The sequence below is a fragment of the Synchiropus splendidus genome, chromosome 1, assembly GCF_027744825.2.
Source record: "Synchiropus splendidus isolate RoL2022-P1 chromosome 1, RoL_Sspl_1.0, whole genome shotgun sequence".
Taxonomy (NCBI): domain Eukaryota; kingdom Metazoa; phylum Chordata; class Actinopteri; order Syngnathiformes; family Callionymidae; genus Synchiropus; species Synchiropus splendidus.
This window is the reverse complement of record NC_071334.1, coordinates 68,969,395-68,986,833: the sequence shown is the minus strand read 5'-3', so window position 1 is coordinate 68,986,833 and position 17,439 is coordinate 68,969,395. Positions and strand designations below refer to the sequence as shown.

The window sequence follows — 17,439 nt, the reverse complement described above, 5'->3', positions numbered from 1 at the left end:
GGGCTGTGGGAGGAAACCGGAGTACCCAGCGAAAACCCACGCAGGCACAGGAGGAACATGCAGACTCCACCCAGAAATGTCCAGAGCTGGTTTCGAACCTGGAACCTTCACGCTGAGCCGTGCTAACCATTGCTCCACTATGCTGCCCACCTTCACAATAATGATCTCTCTTTAAAGATGAACTCTCATGTATTAAAATAAAGTGGAAACAAATAACGCATCATCAAAGTGGACATGACTCAAGTGGTTTTCAACGTGTTTTTAACAGAAAAAATCCAGAAGAACTATACAGGAATTAATTTCTCATGATTAAAAACTAGTGTTTTTATTGTCCTCACTTCAATAAATGTCAAAACTCCACCCTTTGCTTCCTTGTTTCTCTGCCGGGAGATCGGGTACGTTCCTTTTTTTTCCCGCAAGGGGTGGGGGGCAGGTGTCTGTGGTCTCCGCTACAGTTACGAAAAATCTTGGCGGAAACCCTGGAAAGTGTCAAATAACTCAAGAAGACGAACCAATAACTGGCTGATCACGAATGCATGTAATTGGTGTCTCTCATTCGACTGTGTTGCAACACGTCGTCTAAATCAACACTGGAGCTGAGGAGGTGTTGAGGAAATTAAACGCATCTGAGAGCAGACGGCTCTCTCTCTCTCTCTGGAGTGGACTGGAGACCCTTCTGTTTCTGGCTGGCAACAGACGACAGAGATTTGCGGTGCAGTCCGAGAAATCAAACCCAAACTGACTTTTATTTTGTAGTACTAGTGAGTGCTCCTAATCTTGGGGCCTCTGCACTTGAACGTCGCGCCATGATAGTCTGCTATTGCGTTTTACACCGTGAAATTCAAATGAAAAACAACTTGTTTCATCTAATCCCAGCGGAGAAGGAGCACAACAGTGAAGTGCTTCACGTTGTCGTAGCTGGCAGCTTAAATCATCCCACCATCTCTCTCTGTCCTTTGACCTCTCACCCTCAGTCTGCACTCACATGCCTCTCGAGCTGCTTGCTACGGTTCACCTCTTACATCTGATGGCAGATATGAGAGCTGTAACTCACGATGGTTTTTGGGGAGCAAACATAGCTTCTAGACATCACTTGGTCCTCTGAAAGTCAGGCACCATAGTCAAACTACAATCAACTTTAATGATATTTTACTTTAGTTTTAGTTGACTTTTGATCCAGTTCCACATTCTCAGGCTCAGGTTTTGCTGTTCACATGCGGTGGTCTGTTTTGTGACCGTCACAGACATTACTTTTGTTGTGAAAGTTACTTTTTTAAAAATGTCTGTTTCTATTTCTATTCTGCATAAACACTTAGACACATTACATTTTCACACACTTTTTTATGAGGCATTTTTCTTTTTTAATTTCAAAATGCGTTTGGCTAACATTTGTTGCACTTCCTTGCACCATTTTTACATGCTCCTCATTCTTATGGCTGCATGGCTTTTTTTTTTTAAACACACCGATGGTTCTGAGATAGATTTTTACACGCAAGTCAAGTTCTTAATGGACTATGGACTGGAGTCACCGCCCACGAGAATCAGGACTGCAGTACCTACCAATTCTACCAATTCCTTTCACTTTTCCCGGCGCAGAAACTGCATTTCCCAACTCGTCGGAATGATTCCCACTCCTCAGCGAGGCTAGCTTAGTTTTACCCAACTAGGAGGAGATAACAACTGACAGTGATCACAGACATGTTGCATATTTGGACAACAAAAGCTCGACTCACGTGAAGTGTTGCACAACAACATACACATGACCTGAGAGTGACCCCGGAGGTGAGGAACACTTAACTAAAGCTCACAGAAGGGCAGCTCAACACGACGCACAGACTAAAATAAATGAACGCAGCAGGAGTTTGATGCCACAATTTCAACCCTTGCAATTTTCTGCAAGGTTCCACACAAAAATGCAGACCCTTGGGGGCGCGCACGACGTCTGCAACTAATTGTCAAAATCAGAGGGTTGCCTGTGTTTATTAGAGGAGAATGCGGCCCGGACCACCCTCAAATAAACCGATTAAAAACCAACTCTTATGAGCAATTATCTGCATAAATCAGTGCAAGCGAGTCAAAGCTGCCCACGTACCCTCCTTCTCTTCTTCAGCCGCTGGTTTGGAGCTTTCTTCTTTCCTCTGCTTTATGGCCTGAAGTTCCTTCTTCAACTGCCGAGCCTCTTTCCGCAATTCATCACTGTGAAAGACGACGGAAGGTTAAAATATGAACTTAAACTGGTGTGGAGAATTCCACCTGCTGGAAATATCAGAGCTCTAAGAAGCAGAGAAGCACTTCTTTCCATGAACACAAGAACATTGTTTTTCTAAGGTCAACTTTTTTGTTGTGTAGCTTTTTTTGTTCCAAAGTTGAGTTTTTCTTTCTTTCCAACAGATTCTTTCTTTTGTTTTTCTTTTGTTAAGATTCATTGAAGGTTTTTCCATTTTTTTCTAAAATTTTTGCTGTCTGCTTTTTCCCCACTATTTTTTCCTGAATGAATAAACAATTTTTCCAACATCAGCTTGAATGTTTTTTTTCCCCAGTGGCAGTCTCTTTATCATATCTCATTTGCTTCTTTACCGAATCTCTTCTGCAATCACCAACACATTTGTTCATTTCCAGTTTTTTCTTTTATGCCTCTGGTTAACATACATTGTTACAGTTTAATAACCGTTCCAGTTAATGTTGTGCAATCATCCTGGTGCATCAGCGCCTTGTTTTTTAATCCAAAAGTTATCATGACTTAATCATCAACAGTGTGAGTTTTGTTTTGTGGAATTAAAATGTCATTTCTCTTTTATAAACGGGGGTCAACAACATATTTTTTTCTTTCATTTCTTTGTCAATTTTGTGACAGTAGGTTTTTCTTTTTCCAAAACTAATTGTCTTTTACATTCACATTGTGCCATTCTCTTTCGTATCAGAAAATCAACAACTTGAAATACTTCAATGCCTCGAGAAAACTTTGACGTTACCTTTGACTAGACAAAAGAGCAAATAAAGAGCACAACCAATGGTCAAAAAGTTAGCAATACATGGCTGAGAAAATAAAATCAGATAGATGCATTAAACTGCTGCAGACAAGCAGGATTTGAATGACTCTGCTTCGAATTAGTAGCCCAGTTATTTCTCATCGTACACTCGTTACAAAACTTGATCTTGTGTTTCATATTAAATTCTTTATTTGAGCTAAAATCAAATATTATGAGATTTTGGTTTTCCACTTGTCAAAGAAAAACAGTGACCGTTTTCTTTCCCTGAAATAAAAGTCAGATGGCAACGACTGGAACTCACTGTGGTGTCTGATAGAAATGAAAATGACTTTAAATGTAGAATTAATTTAGTCCCAGTTGCAAATGACGAACAATAGGGAGTGCCAAATCATTGCAGGATAATGACATACATTTTCGAAAGCAGTCACCCCGGCGTCTAATAGATCAGCAAACGTTCCATTTCTCCTTCTAATATTTGGCAGTTCTGCACCTATATCTTTGCTTGTAAACACTGGCGGGTTGGGGAAACACAATGCGTGTCACAGACAAGAATGTTCATTAAAAGCTTGCGGTGCTCCAATAAAACTGATGCAGCCTTAAGTAAAATGATTGTTTCCACTTTAAGCCCCAGGAGAGCAAGAGGGTGTAAAAGCCAAAAGAACATATGGAAATGTTTGTTGTTGGAAGTAATTGTCATCGTTCAGAGAACTCCATAAAAGACTTTGTGAAAGGGAAATTACTCTCAACACAGCTAGAATTCCATTTATTTTCAAACAATTACGCCAAAAAAATGTGACCAAATGGTTGGGACACCATGTTCGAGAACTCGACGATGACGCAGGATTTGCTTGAGGATTACGATTCCCCACCAAGAATGTAAGTGAAAGCAGCAGACCAAGACCCAGGACCCAAAGCCCTGGAAAGCTCTGGTCTGTGGACAAAAACCTTTACAAGACACGGGCCTTAGTGTTCACTGCTAATTGGCGGTTTTGAGGAGAACAATAAGACCTGACACAAAGATTTAAACAGTGGAATGGAAAGGAAACTTGGTTCCCAAAAAAGGACCAACCACTCCAAACCTCAGAGTTAAACATTGTTGACATAAATGAATTTTAAAATTTAGACTGGAAATGCGGATCCAAGTTAAATACCAGAAAATAAATTCAAACTCCATTAAGCAGCATCTCTGTCCAAAATCGAAACACATGGCACATTAAATCAGTGGCTTTTCCGTCAAGGAGGAAACGGTTTCATGGCATCCCCAGCCAACTTAGGCTGGCTCAAACCTCGGGGTGGCACCCTGTGGAGACGCCACCTCTCTGTGGTCTAAATCATACGTGGGCAATTAAACCTCCTCTGGGGCCAAATTATATCCTGTCAGGGGCCATCACGCCAAACGACGGACAGCAGAAAGACTCTTGGTCCGGGTCGTACCGGTGGCCTTTCTGCATGAAGTTTGTATGTTCTCCGGTTTCCTCCCACAGCACAAAGACATGCTCAGTCGGTTTGGTAACTATCAAGTCTGTGTGTCCGGCGATGGACGGGCGACCTGTCCAGGGTGTATTCCTGCCTCTTGCCCAGTGACTGCTGGGATAGGCTCCAGCACTCCTCGCAACCCTGAACAGGACTAGGCTCACTGAGGAAGTATTTGTATTTGTTACAGTTAATAAAAAATTTGTTTTCTCAATATAGATAGTGAATAGCGGAAGATCTTTTGAAGCGTCAATAGCTTGGTATCACAATTATGGGTAAAATGTGCACATAAATGGATTTTATCAGAAGGTATTTTTTCCAATACATTGAGGGACATAATGTGTTTTCATGAGCTTTGAGGGAATAAAAATCACACATGAAATAGAGGGAAATACAGTCTTTTTTTTTTGGCCTTGCTTTTCTGCCCTCATGAGGGCCAGTACTTGGCCTCAATGACTTCCATGAAAAACATGAAGTGATGCTCAGGCATGTTGAAAGCTCAGTGAAAGGGATCAGCGATGGTGCCTCCTAGTGGTCATGCAGTGACAAAGTTGCCAGAGAATTAAGTTTCCCAAACAATAAACGTACACGCCAGTGTTGCCACAATTTAGTCTACTGCTACAAGGTTCAGATGAAAGGGTGAAGTCTCCATGCCAATGTCTGGCAGAAGCTGAAGGCAATTTTTCGGAAGTGGAACTGTGCACTAAACTGCAGTCATGCAATGCTCACCGTGACACCTCCGACCTGGTCACCTTAAACCTCTCGAGCTATGCCAGCAGAGAAGATATGTCATGCGAGAAAATGATAATATTTTGAGACTGCTCCGTCTCAGCTACAAAGCACAGGTAAGCTGCGTAGTCTGGGCCCTTGGCCTAGAAATCATGTCAGCCATCTCCAGACCAAACAACGTCTGCTTCTGTTTCTTACATCTGCTTCCCTGGACTGACATTTATTTACATCTTTTCCTTTCATCTGGGTCCATCCGGGTTCTGTTTTTAGTTTTCAGCCGTTCTCTTATCGTTGCTTTTACTCACTTTGATTAAGGAGAAGATGACTTTTAACCAGAGTGAGGCTGCACATATGCAGGCACGTGAGGTGAGGAGGAGAAGCTGAAGAGGACAAAGTATTAGCTCAAGAGAAGAGGAACGAAAGACAGAAAACATGTGCAAGGATTAGATTAGATATCTGGGGGGAGAGATGAGTGAAAATACAGGAGGTGAAGAGGAGAGTGCAGGAAGGGTGAAGACGACAGTGTCATCAGAGCAGCAGCAAAAATGAAGGGGATGCTCTGATAGGATGGTAGTGGTCACTACCACAGAGACTCAGGAGTCAGAAGAGTCCGAGATGGAGAGGAGGGACAGTGTTGGAAAGTGTTGAAAACTCCAACTGTAAAAACAAAGAGAGGTGTCATACGGCAAAATTAGAAAGAACTACTTTGCAAGAATCTTTTCAAGAATCCTGGACACTGTGATGCAAGCAGGGAAGAACTGATCACAAGGATACAGCAGCACACAATAAATCCGAGTCAAGGTGTAGCAAGATGAAATATGGAGGGTCAAGGTAGGGGCAGTACAGTATGACTGAGCAAAATACATTAGCAAATAGACCATAAAGACTATGACAAGACGGGGTTCAATTCAAGAGCAGTGAAAGGGAGAGAACACAACACTGCCGAACTGTTACACCTCGTCTTGCCAAACATGGTTTATTGCCAGTGAGAACACACTAGGTCAAGCAAAGGTGTTCCATTGTTTTGAAAAAGAGACCCATTTGTGAAAGAAATTCACTCCAACTGAGGCAATTCAAAATGGAGAAATTCAGGGTAATTGTTGTTCCGGAATAAACTGTTCTGGTGGGGAAAGTTTGGGTATGTTGTGTTGTCCAGGCGACTGCAACAGTCATTCACTCAAACATTTTCTTTAAGATTATTAATCTGGACTTCCCCATAATTTCGCAGAGATATTGAGACTCACATGAATGAATTCTCAAGCAAAACATTGGCACGCGACCTCATGCCTCTGATAATGTCATTTCCAATAAAGAGCTGCATTTCTAACACTTTGCGATGAGCTTCAAACATCCGCAGCCCAGCCAGTTTATTACTCTTCACTGGGGTTGTGACAGGTTTAATCACGAGTCGTTTATAAAAGCTCTTCATGAAGCGCGGTCGACACCTTGCGAGGGGCTTCCCCTCCTCTGCAAGTTTGTGCCGGTGAATCCTTGGATTGAAAAGATATGCTCGTTTTAATTCTGGTCACTGGTTTTATATGAGTATTGAGGATCAAGCTAGGAAAAGTTCATTCACCATTGCACAGGCGCTGGGCTTGCTTTGAACACGAATGCAGCCAAAGCCAGCCACTGGCTGGATGGGAAATGATTTCACAAGACAAGGAAAAACAAAAGCTGGTCAGGAAGCACCTGTCCAGACCCCACGACTACAGCTTCTTGCTGTTTCCACCACGGGACTGGTATGGATTGGAACACCCATCCAGTTTGGTACCCATTTTGGTGGACAGAGATGCGGGCGCTGCCGCAATGACAACATGAATTTATACTGTTTATTAATTTATCAGGAGACTAACTAGCCTCCCTGCTCCCGTCCTCCTCCAATCACAACCTTTTCCATACAAGCTACAGCCAGGGATTGATTCCGATTTTCCTCTTCAACTCAAATTGTGATTCTGTTCGGGATATTTGGGTCACAACACGAGTTTTTCTTGAATATGGATTCTCACAGAACTGATGAACAGATAGAAGAAAATGTTAACGTCAACATTCTATTTTTATCAAGATTAATGACTGACAATGTACTGAGCGCCGAGCGTGCATCATGCCACTGATAAACTTGGACTCTTCAGGTCAGACCAATGAAATCACTGGCGTTTGACATTAAAGTGCTTGTTTTCGCCCGTCTACTTAGGTCTGGTGGAGCCAGTGCAGCCGGAGCCGGGACCAGCAGTGGATGCGGAGAAACACTGGAGCAGCGGCAGAAAAAGTAAAGCCTAGGTTCAGTACATTGGTACCAAGAAGCTTGTTTGCCCATGAAAATCCATACATTATCCGCATCATTGTAAAAGCCACAGGGGTTAAGACCGTGAGAGAAAAGTAGTGGCTTATATGTAAGGTATGTTGGGGGCTCTATTGAGGACCCAAACAACGTAATTCTAAGGAGTAGGTGAAAATAGGTAAATAATACGCATTATATGGAAATATAGTAGCCTACATTTTCTGTCATTTGAGGTCAAGTGTGACATGAAACAGAGTAATTGTCAATCACAATGAGTGATTGAGGATGAGGAGCCCTGAGCTCGTATATGATTTACAGACTGCAGCCTCTCCAGCAGCACTGACAACTCAGCGTTTATTCATATTTTGGACACTGAAGCAAACTTCGGTTGACTGATCTCCTTTCTGTCTGCCTGCGCCGACACGCTGCAGCTCACAAAACAAAGATGTTTCCAAGGCAACCGGGCAAACAATCGGCTCCACGGACGCGGCGCCAATAAAGGCGAGCAGGACAGAGGGCAGGAAAAGCCCTGACAACACCTGTTAGCACTCACCTTGAGGCTCCGCACAAATTCCTGTCAAGATCTCAACAAGCACCACAAGCTAATGGCTCCCTCACACTTCCAGATAACAAGAGACATTTAATAGTGGCTGTAAAATATTTAATTCAATATTTCGATTAAAAAAAACACTTATCTCTTTTTTGATTTTTCACCGGCTAACGCAGATTTGCTCATGATCTTTTCTATGCAGAGAAAGTGGAACAACAGACAGAGACAAGGAGTCGCTCCTCTTCCATGACACGGAAGATTCAATTCAAGACTCAATTGATCAAAAACATCAGTCAGCAAACACTTTTTTTAGTGTTTTCTGACCGATATTTAAACAAACCCAGTTAATAAAAAAAAGCGGCATCATGTGACGTCACACCACCTGAGTGTTGTATCCAGTGGAGATGTTCTCTCCATCCCACGGTTCATAGGTTTGAACAACAGACAGTTCACACCTTATTAATTCAAGCGAAGTTAATTTTTGTTGTAGTACAAGGCAAAGTTCATACATTAGAGGAGCTGGGTGCAACCTGGCTGCAGTGGTGTCTTTAGAAGTGACAAACACTGCCTCACAGTCACAAGCACACTTCTGCATCTCTCAGGAAAATAAAGAACCAAGTCAGGGATTGAGCAATATGCTTTTTTAAGGGCCGATACCAATATCTGGTGGCTTAGATAAGCCAGTAACTGATATTAGGGCAACATTCTGAACTGATACTTGAATATCACATTTCACTTTTGTATTAAGAAAATCACACTGTGGAGACACTAGCTTGCAAACATTCTTTGAGGAAAAAATAGACAGTATCCATTGTTATACAGAATGGTTTTATTGCTTGAGCTGAACAGAAAAATACTGACTGACTAATTTGCAAAATCGGTTCAATAACCCTGAAGAACAACATGGCATGCAGTCAGTGGTCAAAACTAGAAATGAGACAAAAAAACATACCCGACCAAACCACAGAACCCAACCTAACCATAGAAGGCTAAATGGTATGTTTTGAATGGTAGCCTGTAATGAATTAATTATCAAAATCCAAGATTTTGGACAGAGACCGATCTGATGGAGGCCGATAGCCATGTGGACCAATAAGTGAAAAATGGCCCAAAAATGGCCGATATATCAGTGTGGTCAACCTCTCAACCACGATGAAGAAGTCGCACCATGAAGTCCATCAGACTCCTGAAGTGATGAAGATGTTTCTTTTCCCATTCTTGTACATGTCATGGTTTCATCTTGCCAACACTATCGACAACTATAGAATAGATCAACCCATCTGACAGCGCCACACTCTGGGACTAACCACAGCTAAAACCAGGAGTCCATCGAGGGACGCCATGTAAAAAAACTGACCGTGGCACGGGGAACTTCAAGGCATTAGATACAGGGGTTGGCAAGAGAATTTCCAGCGGGCCACAGTTCAAACTACAATTGTTGAAACTGGGGGACATCTAGTGTATAATAACAATAATTATAATAAAAGAACAGAAAATAATGGCGCAAAAAATGACAAAAACACGATGAAGAATACCTCAATAACTAATATGTTATATTTTCAATGAACACAAAACAGTTTTCTGAAGAAAAAGAAATCTTCCAAAAATTATTTAAACAACCTTAGAAAAACTCGTTTTATTTGGGTTAAAAAATTACTTCAGTCATAAGGTACAATGAACCATAAAAGGACCAACAGTGTTCAAAGGTATAAATTAGGAAAAAGAGAAAAAATGGAACACAGCAACGGGAAATTACACCATTATGTGATGATACATTAAAATGGTTTTAATCTCTTTTTAAATCTCCAAAAATAAATAAATAACAAATAAATAATCTGCTTTTATGATAACGTTTTAACTGCTTCTGCAGCACTAAGAGATTTGTTTCACAAATGAGATGCAACATCAATACTAGTGCAGTGAATCCATGCATGAAAATAGCTTGGATATGCTCCCTTCAACACTGACTGCACAAGGGCCAGATGAATGCGGGACGGGGCCGTGTGTGGCCCATAGAACGCACATTCCCCAGGCCTGGTTCACAGGAAGTGAATACGCCTGTTTTTGCCATTAAACGGCTGATAAATAACTGAAATGTGCCCAGGTTGCTTAATTTGGAGCAATTTTTGAACTTCCCATCAGCACGGGGTTTATTCAGTACTGCCAACTGCCGTCACTTCTTTTTTTTTTCTTAAGTCACAAAACAGTGAAACCTGAAGAGCTGCCGATGATTAACTTTTCATAAAGGAAGCATATGGCGTGATTGGCCCTGGCTCAGAAGTCACTCATGATCCAGAACTCGCGTTTAATACCGCGGTGTCTGGCAGCAGTCTGAGGCTGACGGAGGAATTTGACAACCTTAAAAATAGTGCAGCGATGACTGTATCGAAAAGGTGAAAAGAGAAATACTCTTGCCTTTTTTGGCAGTCTTGTAATCTCATTTTCTAGGCATCAAGTGACATGAAGAAAATGAAATTACCAGTAAGAGTTCAATAAAAGGAGTCAAGTACATATTAAAAATTAACACTGTCTGGACGGCGGAGCAGCAGCTTCCCCCGCTAGGGTGGACTCTAATGACTGAGAGAGTGATGTGGATGAGTGTGCTGGAATAACAAGTTGGCTGGATGAACTCCCCTCAGGGGGCAATCCATGGTTTGGTCACAAGCCAAGGAGAACTGTGAGCTGCAGCGAAGGAATCTAACCACAACACAGGAATTTGCATGACTTTGCACAGAGATGCGGCCCAGCGCATGACCCACGCGGAGATTCTCCGGTGCTGTCGAAGTTATTTACACAATGATCTTGCTGACTCCGCTCATGATGCAAGACAGAAGTGGAGCGTTTAGAGCATCGCATTTAAACAGTTTTTCTCTTCCTTGTAAATATTTCGACTTGTTGGAAGCTGTCAAGCCCTGACACTGATCCTGCTCTAAGAACCCTTATATTTATATTTTCCTTTGCTTTCAAATCCCCCGTTGCTGTCTGGAGCTGTTGCCAGTCAGCAAATGCCCCATATTGGGCAGACATGCTACAGTGGGCCAGCGATGTGTAAACCTGGCAGCTCCAAAACATACACAGTGGCCGCGCCAAGAACTGGCTTATCTCAAGTAGTTTTCCGCACATGAGGGGAAAAAAGAAAGAAAACCGTGCCGAGCTGTTTCTGAAAAGGTGTTGGCTTATGACCGATGACAAGAGACAGGTGCAGCCGGTTAATGCGCAGTGACACTGCATCCGGGTCAGTGCCACCGGCTCAGGATAATTAACGGCTGGTCAGAGGACAGAGGAAACTCGGATAGGAACTTGGTTTGGGCTTGACAGGGGTTTAGCCTCGACTCATTACCGTTCATTCATTCACTTCAAGCACAGCACTTTCACCAGTGACTGTGCAGGACTTCACCATGACTCTTGACTTCTGACGCCCTTAACGTGACACAGAAATACCTGCACTTTCAGATTCATCAGTCACAACCACAGGACTGAAGATTTTTTAGTTCATTCTTTTTCATTGTTTTTTCATTCAGACAAACTGCTAGTTTTTGCACATTAATTTCTTACTCATTTTCATCACGGCATTACTTAGTGACATCTTTTTGTGTGCACAAAATACTTTTGAGGAATTTGAGGGTTTTACTAATTTCACCTCGTGTCAACTTAAACCTGGTTATTTTCATCCATTGTCTTTAAGTCTTTATTTACTAGCACACATCCTCAGTAACATACTTCACTGTAAACAATCTGGCATGGTTGCTAATGGAATTTCAGAACGAGCTACCAGATAAGAGATGGTGTGTCATGCGCCAACACGATGATCACACCTCCAGGCATTACCTGATGATGGTGTAAAGATTATGAGGTGCAGTTTACTAGCTTTACAGGAGAAGCGAGTGTGTCTGGCAGACGCAGCCACACTTTGACCCGCCAGCATATGGAAGCATTTTGCTTCCCCAGTCGTGCCCCGTCGGTTTAGCGAAATGGCGATTACCGCATACGCTTGGTTCAGCACTGTCTTCTAAAAGACGAACCCCCAAAGAGGCCAAGCATCTGAGATTTGATCAATAGTCGCATAAAAGAAGCGTCAAACTGTGAGCAAACAAAGGAAACAGGAATTAGCAACCGCACAGAAGGGAGCGCACACAAATGCGCTGAAGAACTGGATTTGACAGATCTGTTATGGCTCTTTACACTTAAACATTTGGAGGCTTTACTTTGGTGACATTAGACGCAGCCGAGTCACTGAGGGATGTTGTGGTGCTTCATCTGGCCGCTGGAGACACAAGGATAGTTTTGACCTGATGTTCAAGCTGTTTTGGTTTCAGGGAGACTGTAGATTTCAAGGTTGTCTCAAAAACATAGACGGGAAGACGGTTGACATAATAAATTCACCGCCGACCGCAGTCATCGGGAAAACATTAAGAAAAAGCAAAAGACGGTAGAGTAGTGTAGACTGTATTTCATCAGAGTAGCGTGTATCAAGATGAATTTCTGCTTTTGCCAAGAATGTATGTTGCAAAAACAAAAGTGCAGTGATGGTCAAAAATGTTGGATCTCCCCCCGAATCAGTCCATAAAGGATATTCTCAAAGGCAAATCTTCTTCTTCTTTCTCTTTCGGCTTCTCCCTTCAGTGGTGGCCACAGAAGATCATCCTCCTGCATCTCCCCCTGTCCTCTGCTTCCTCTTCTCTCAAACCTACAAACCTCATGTCCTCCTTCACCACCTCCATCAGTCTCCTCTGTGGCCTTCCTCTCCACCTTCTGCCTCGCCGTTCCAACCTCAACATATTCCTACCAATGTACTGGCTCTCTCTTTCCTCTGTCCATGTCCAAACCATCTCCATCCAGCCTCTCTGACTTGGTCTCCTAAACACCTGAGCACATGTGCTGTCCCTCTGATCCTATCATCATCCTGCTCTCACTCCCAGAGAGAAGCTCAGCATCTTCATCTCTGCTACCTCCAGCTCTGCCTCCTGTCTTTTCCTCAGTGCCACCGTTTCCAAACCATACAACATTGCTGGCCTGACCACAGTTGTGTACACCATCCCTTTCATCTTTGTTTCAAAATAAGCATGTAGGAACAAACTACAAGAGTTTTAAAGTGCAACAAGTTCAAAACCTGACAGGAGTCAGATGTACTGGCTTCCAGTGAGATTCCTGTAGTAGAGCACGCGGAGCGAACAGACTTTCAGAGTAACTGTTCTACGCAACTGAAGCTTGCTACCTGACACTGGTCACATGAGGCAACCTTGCAATTTAGTTGGTGCACTATGGAGAATTTAAATCAACAACTGGCCAGCTTTGCGGGAATAGCATGGCAATGCCTCCAAGACTGTCCATACACATAAGTGGTGAGATGAGCGCGAGCTGAGAGTCACAAAAACAGGTGCTTCTTTTGTAATTGGAGCAGCACAGCCTGGAAGAAACTAGGAGAAAATTTACAGTTCAATATGCAGGAAATAGTGGTCCAGAGAGTTACAGTGCGGAGACTTATTCTACCACTCGTAAGCCAAATACTCAAGAATCTGAGCATAATGAGCAGTACAACTGAGGCACTACAATGATGCCAGTGAGACCACACCCATTTTAACCATTTTAAGCAATCCCTTGTTTTTGCCTACTGAATTACATTAATGTTTTGGTTTTTTTTCGGCCAGGTGCACACCACATTATTTGCATAAGAAGGACTTGAAGGTATAATGGAAGAGGAATGGAGTGAGTGGACTTCTTTGGATTTGGGGACTTAGAGTTAGACCTTTTATTTATTTCAATAAAAACATCTCCTTCTTGTAATTGAGTCTTCGTGGTCACTTTGCCATTCATTCAGAGGACATTCACCTCGACCTGACAAAGGTTGATTGTTACAGTGAGGTGGTGACTTAGTTACACGATTGAATGACCATAGAGATTTGTTAATTGCAGGTTACATTGTTCGACTTCATGATGATACAAGTCTGGTGCCGTGGACAAGACACACATTTAAATCCCAAATGGACACATCACAAGTCTGCTCAGACACTTCAATTCCCACTGAGCGACAAGAGAGCCGTTGGTGTTCCCCCTGACACACGGAGCTGCTCAATAGGCAGAACTGAGTCAACAGTGTGAGTGCAGAATCACACCAAACAATACCCTCTTTGTCCTGTCAAACACTGCACCTACCCGACGCCTCTTTGATTCCCGGCCAAGACAAGCTGCTGTGTTGGTTTACAGTTCTTGTTGCAAGACAATCTGCACTTGTGTTTTCTAAACTACGCTCCGGATGGCAGTCAGTCAGGAAGGGCAGCTACTCATCTCTATCATTCAGTTCATGTTCAGACTTCAGATGTGGGCTATAGACAGGCAGGCACGTCCTCAACTGGAGGAGTTCCCCTTAACTGAGGATGGTGTAGCACAGCAAGTCACACATGACTGTAAATGACCATAAACAGAAAGATCGAAAAAACTCTCCATATGCTGGTAAACTCGCGGTGTTGGTGGTAAAATCCCAAAGTGGGGGAGTGGAGGCTACGCTTTAATAGCACTGGGGGCTGAAACAAATCGGCACCAACCCAGTCAACTTTCTGTCTGGGTTGGTTGAGAGATGAACATGAAGTGGTGGGGAAGTATCTCTGGGGAGTGCAAGTCAAACATGTGGATCAGTGCAGTGTCTTCAGCCTCGAGGTGAAAGAGACAGTGGACAAAGCTTGACTGACCAGTGGATTTCTCCTCTCACCTGTGGTCACCAGCTTTAGAGAGACTCAGACTAAGGTAGTTGAGGTGGCTCTTGTCAGGATGTCTCCTGATCTAGTGAAGTCTTCAAATGGGAGGAGGCTCCAGAGCAGACTAGGGCTGTGTATTGGCAAGTGTCTTGCGATAAGATACAGGAGTGTTTGCAACATATTTCATTACTGTAAATTCAGATTACAGTATATTGTAATAAGAGCCATCATTTTAAGGAGGAAAATCAGACCATACAGTCCAATAGCATGTGCATGAAAACGACTTAACGTTATGATGTCAATCTAGTTAGAAGTTTTAGTTAACTCTCAAAGTCCAACAAAAGAATAAACAGCTCCCATAATCACCCAAATCACTCCAGTGCGCATAAAGAAGTGCAGTAGCATATCCAAGTACCTATGTATTAAATACCAATGTAGTCAACTTAAAATATCAAGACAATATCAAACCATCAGTTATTGCAATATCTAAGCAAAAATAATGACACAAGAGAAACTATACAAATCACGGAGTCAATATTGCCATGTTTGAGCGTATTAATATTTTCTTACACCCATATGGCGGAGTGAGGACACACTGCTGAGATGATGTCTCACAGTTGACCCAGAGCTTGGCATTCCTCCAGAAGAGGAGGCTTTCGGGAGAAAAGGAAGTCTGGACTTCCTCATGACGTTTCATCGAAGCGCGCTTTGATGAGTCGGTCACCATTGATATTACTCCCTGAGAGGCATACATAGAATTTTCTTGTAATTAAATTAAAAATAAAAATAAAAATATATTACTGATAAAAAAAACTTTAAATAATAAAAAAAAAATCTAAAAAATATTAGTATAAAAAAACAATAATAATTAAGAATCTGTAGTTGTTGTTGATTCTTCTTCTTCTTATTATTATTATTGTTGTTGTTGTGTTCATGTTGAATTTCCCCACTGTGGGACAAAAAAAGGACATCTGATCTAATATCAGAGTGCAAGTCCTGCTCCTATTACGACTCTTGTGGTGTTTAAGACCAAACGTGTCGGTCAAGCAGTTTAACAGTCAGACGCCAGCGTCAACAAGACGATCAAGTACCACTGGAGTGTATTTAGTGGTATCTGTTGCTATGCTGAACTCGTCATTAATAGATTTTAATGATTGTTTGCAAGTGCGTCTCGGCCTGCGGGGCGTCTGATCTCATGAATCACTCATCACTTCCAGATCTCCTCTTGGACTCCAACAGTTGAGTCACCGTGGAGTTTGAAAACAACAAAATCCTAAAACTCCTTTTTTGGGGCCTCCACACTGAGAGGAGACGCTTTTGATCGTAGTCAGGGTTGGATTGTCTCTTCAATGTTGCTTCGAGGCTTGCGGTCATTTGACAAAAGATATAAAGCCACGACCTTCCTTCACTCTTGAACAAGATGCTCCTCTACAAGGGGAAGATCTCATCTCCAGCCTGGACACAAAGGTCCACCCTTTCATGATATATATTCCAAGGAACAAGAGAATCTTGAATACACACTAACAATTGTGCAACATGTGTCATCCAGAATAGAAAAAACATTCAAATCAAAAGATCTGGACACACAAAGGAGTCAATTAAGAATCAAATCAACGTATTTTAAATATTCAATAAACCTGAAGAAATCGAATAGTTCTGTTTTAGTTCTGATTGAGAAAGTCTTTCCTGACTCAGCAGAAATGTGAATCTACAACAGCCTTTGTTTAAAATCGTTAAAGGCTTCTCTGGTTCCAAGATCAACGCGATGTTTCTGGCTTATCAACTACTTTTGCTAAATCAGCGCTAGACCAGCGAGACAAAGAGCAACAGCGCCACCATTTGGATGTTGACGAAGGTTACAATTGCGTGAGAGACCGCAAGGAATTAAATGTTTGACAGATTACTGCCACCTGCTGGATCGGACTGCCACTACCAGAAAGGGCTGTAAATCGAGCTTCATTTCGCTATGGATCAATTTGGGAGAGTTTGAAACGCACATGCGGGGGCGTTTCTGATACCATCAGAAGCAAACAGATCACGGAGCATAACTCCTTGGATGGTCATGTTCTCTATTCAGGCTATTTTCACAGAGGTTTATGTCTATTTGTTTCAATAAAAGCTCAGTTTTATGGAATAAACTTACCTGCGGTTGGACTTCTTCCCTCGTTCCTCGTCGTCCACTTCGGCCACCTTGTCTGCTTTCTCCTTCTTCAGCTTTTGACTGATGAGTTCTCTCAACTTCTGTCTCTCTTCATCATCTTCAGAGTCCTCTTCATCACCATCATCATCATCGCCTCCCTGTGAGAATGCATGGTGACATTTAGATCCGAAATGACCTTCCGAATCTTCTGCTTGACCTTTGAGCACTGACAACTTTCATGTGACTCACCTCTCCAGACTTCTTCTTCTTCTTCCTTTAAAACATTGAGACATGAAGTTTAGACAGTCAAATAAGCAGATAGGTCATGAGAAATGATGGACACACGTACTTGTCCAAGGCTGGGACGGAGCTCAGACTAGGGTCATCTTTCAAGAGGTCATGACTGCTTTTGCTTTTCCCTTTCAGTGTCTGACAAAAGACATGAAACGTAGAGTTGGATTCTCATTTTACAATGAGGTTAATCTGTGATCTGAGTGTGAAAATCCTGTGTTAAATATTTTAAAAACGCTATGAGACACATGTGTAAAATAACATACGAAAAAGTGATTCCTCTTTCGCAGGAAAGT

General features: G+C 42.4%; 1 protein-coding gene across 1 annotated transcript in view; it reads right to left on the bottom strand.

Moving 5' to 3' along the window:
- Positions 1-17,439, bottom strand: part of cwc27 (CWC27 spliceosome associated cyclophilin) — a 29,158-nt gene that overhangs the window by 9,949 nt on the left and 1,770 nt on the right. The window contains exons 8-11 of the mRNA XM_053882067.1: positions 17,202-17,281; positions 17,102-17,126; positions 16,856-17,010; positions 2,093-2,196 (exon numbers count right to left, since the gene is read on the bottom strand). Of these exons, the coding sequence (XP_053738042.1) occupies positions 2,093-2,196; positions 16,856-17,010; positions 17,102-17,126; positions 17,202-17,281 (364 nt within the window). The remainder of the gene's footprint in view (positions 1-2,092; positions 2,197-16,855; positions 17,011-17,101; positions 17,127-17,201; positions 17,282-17,439) is intronic.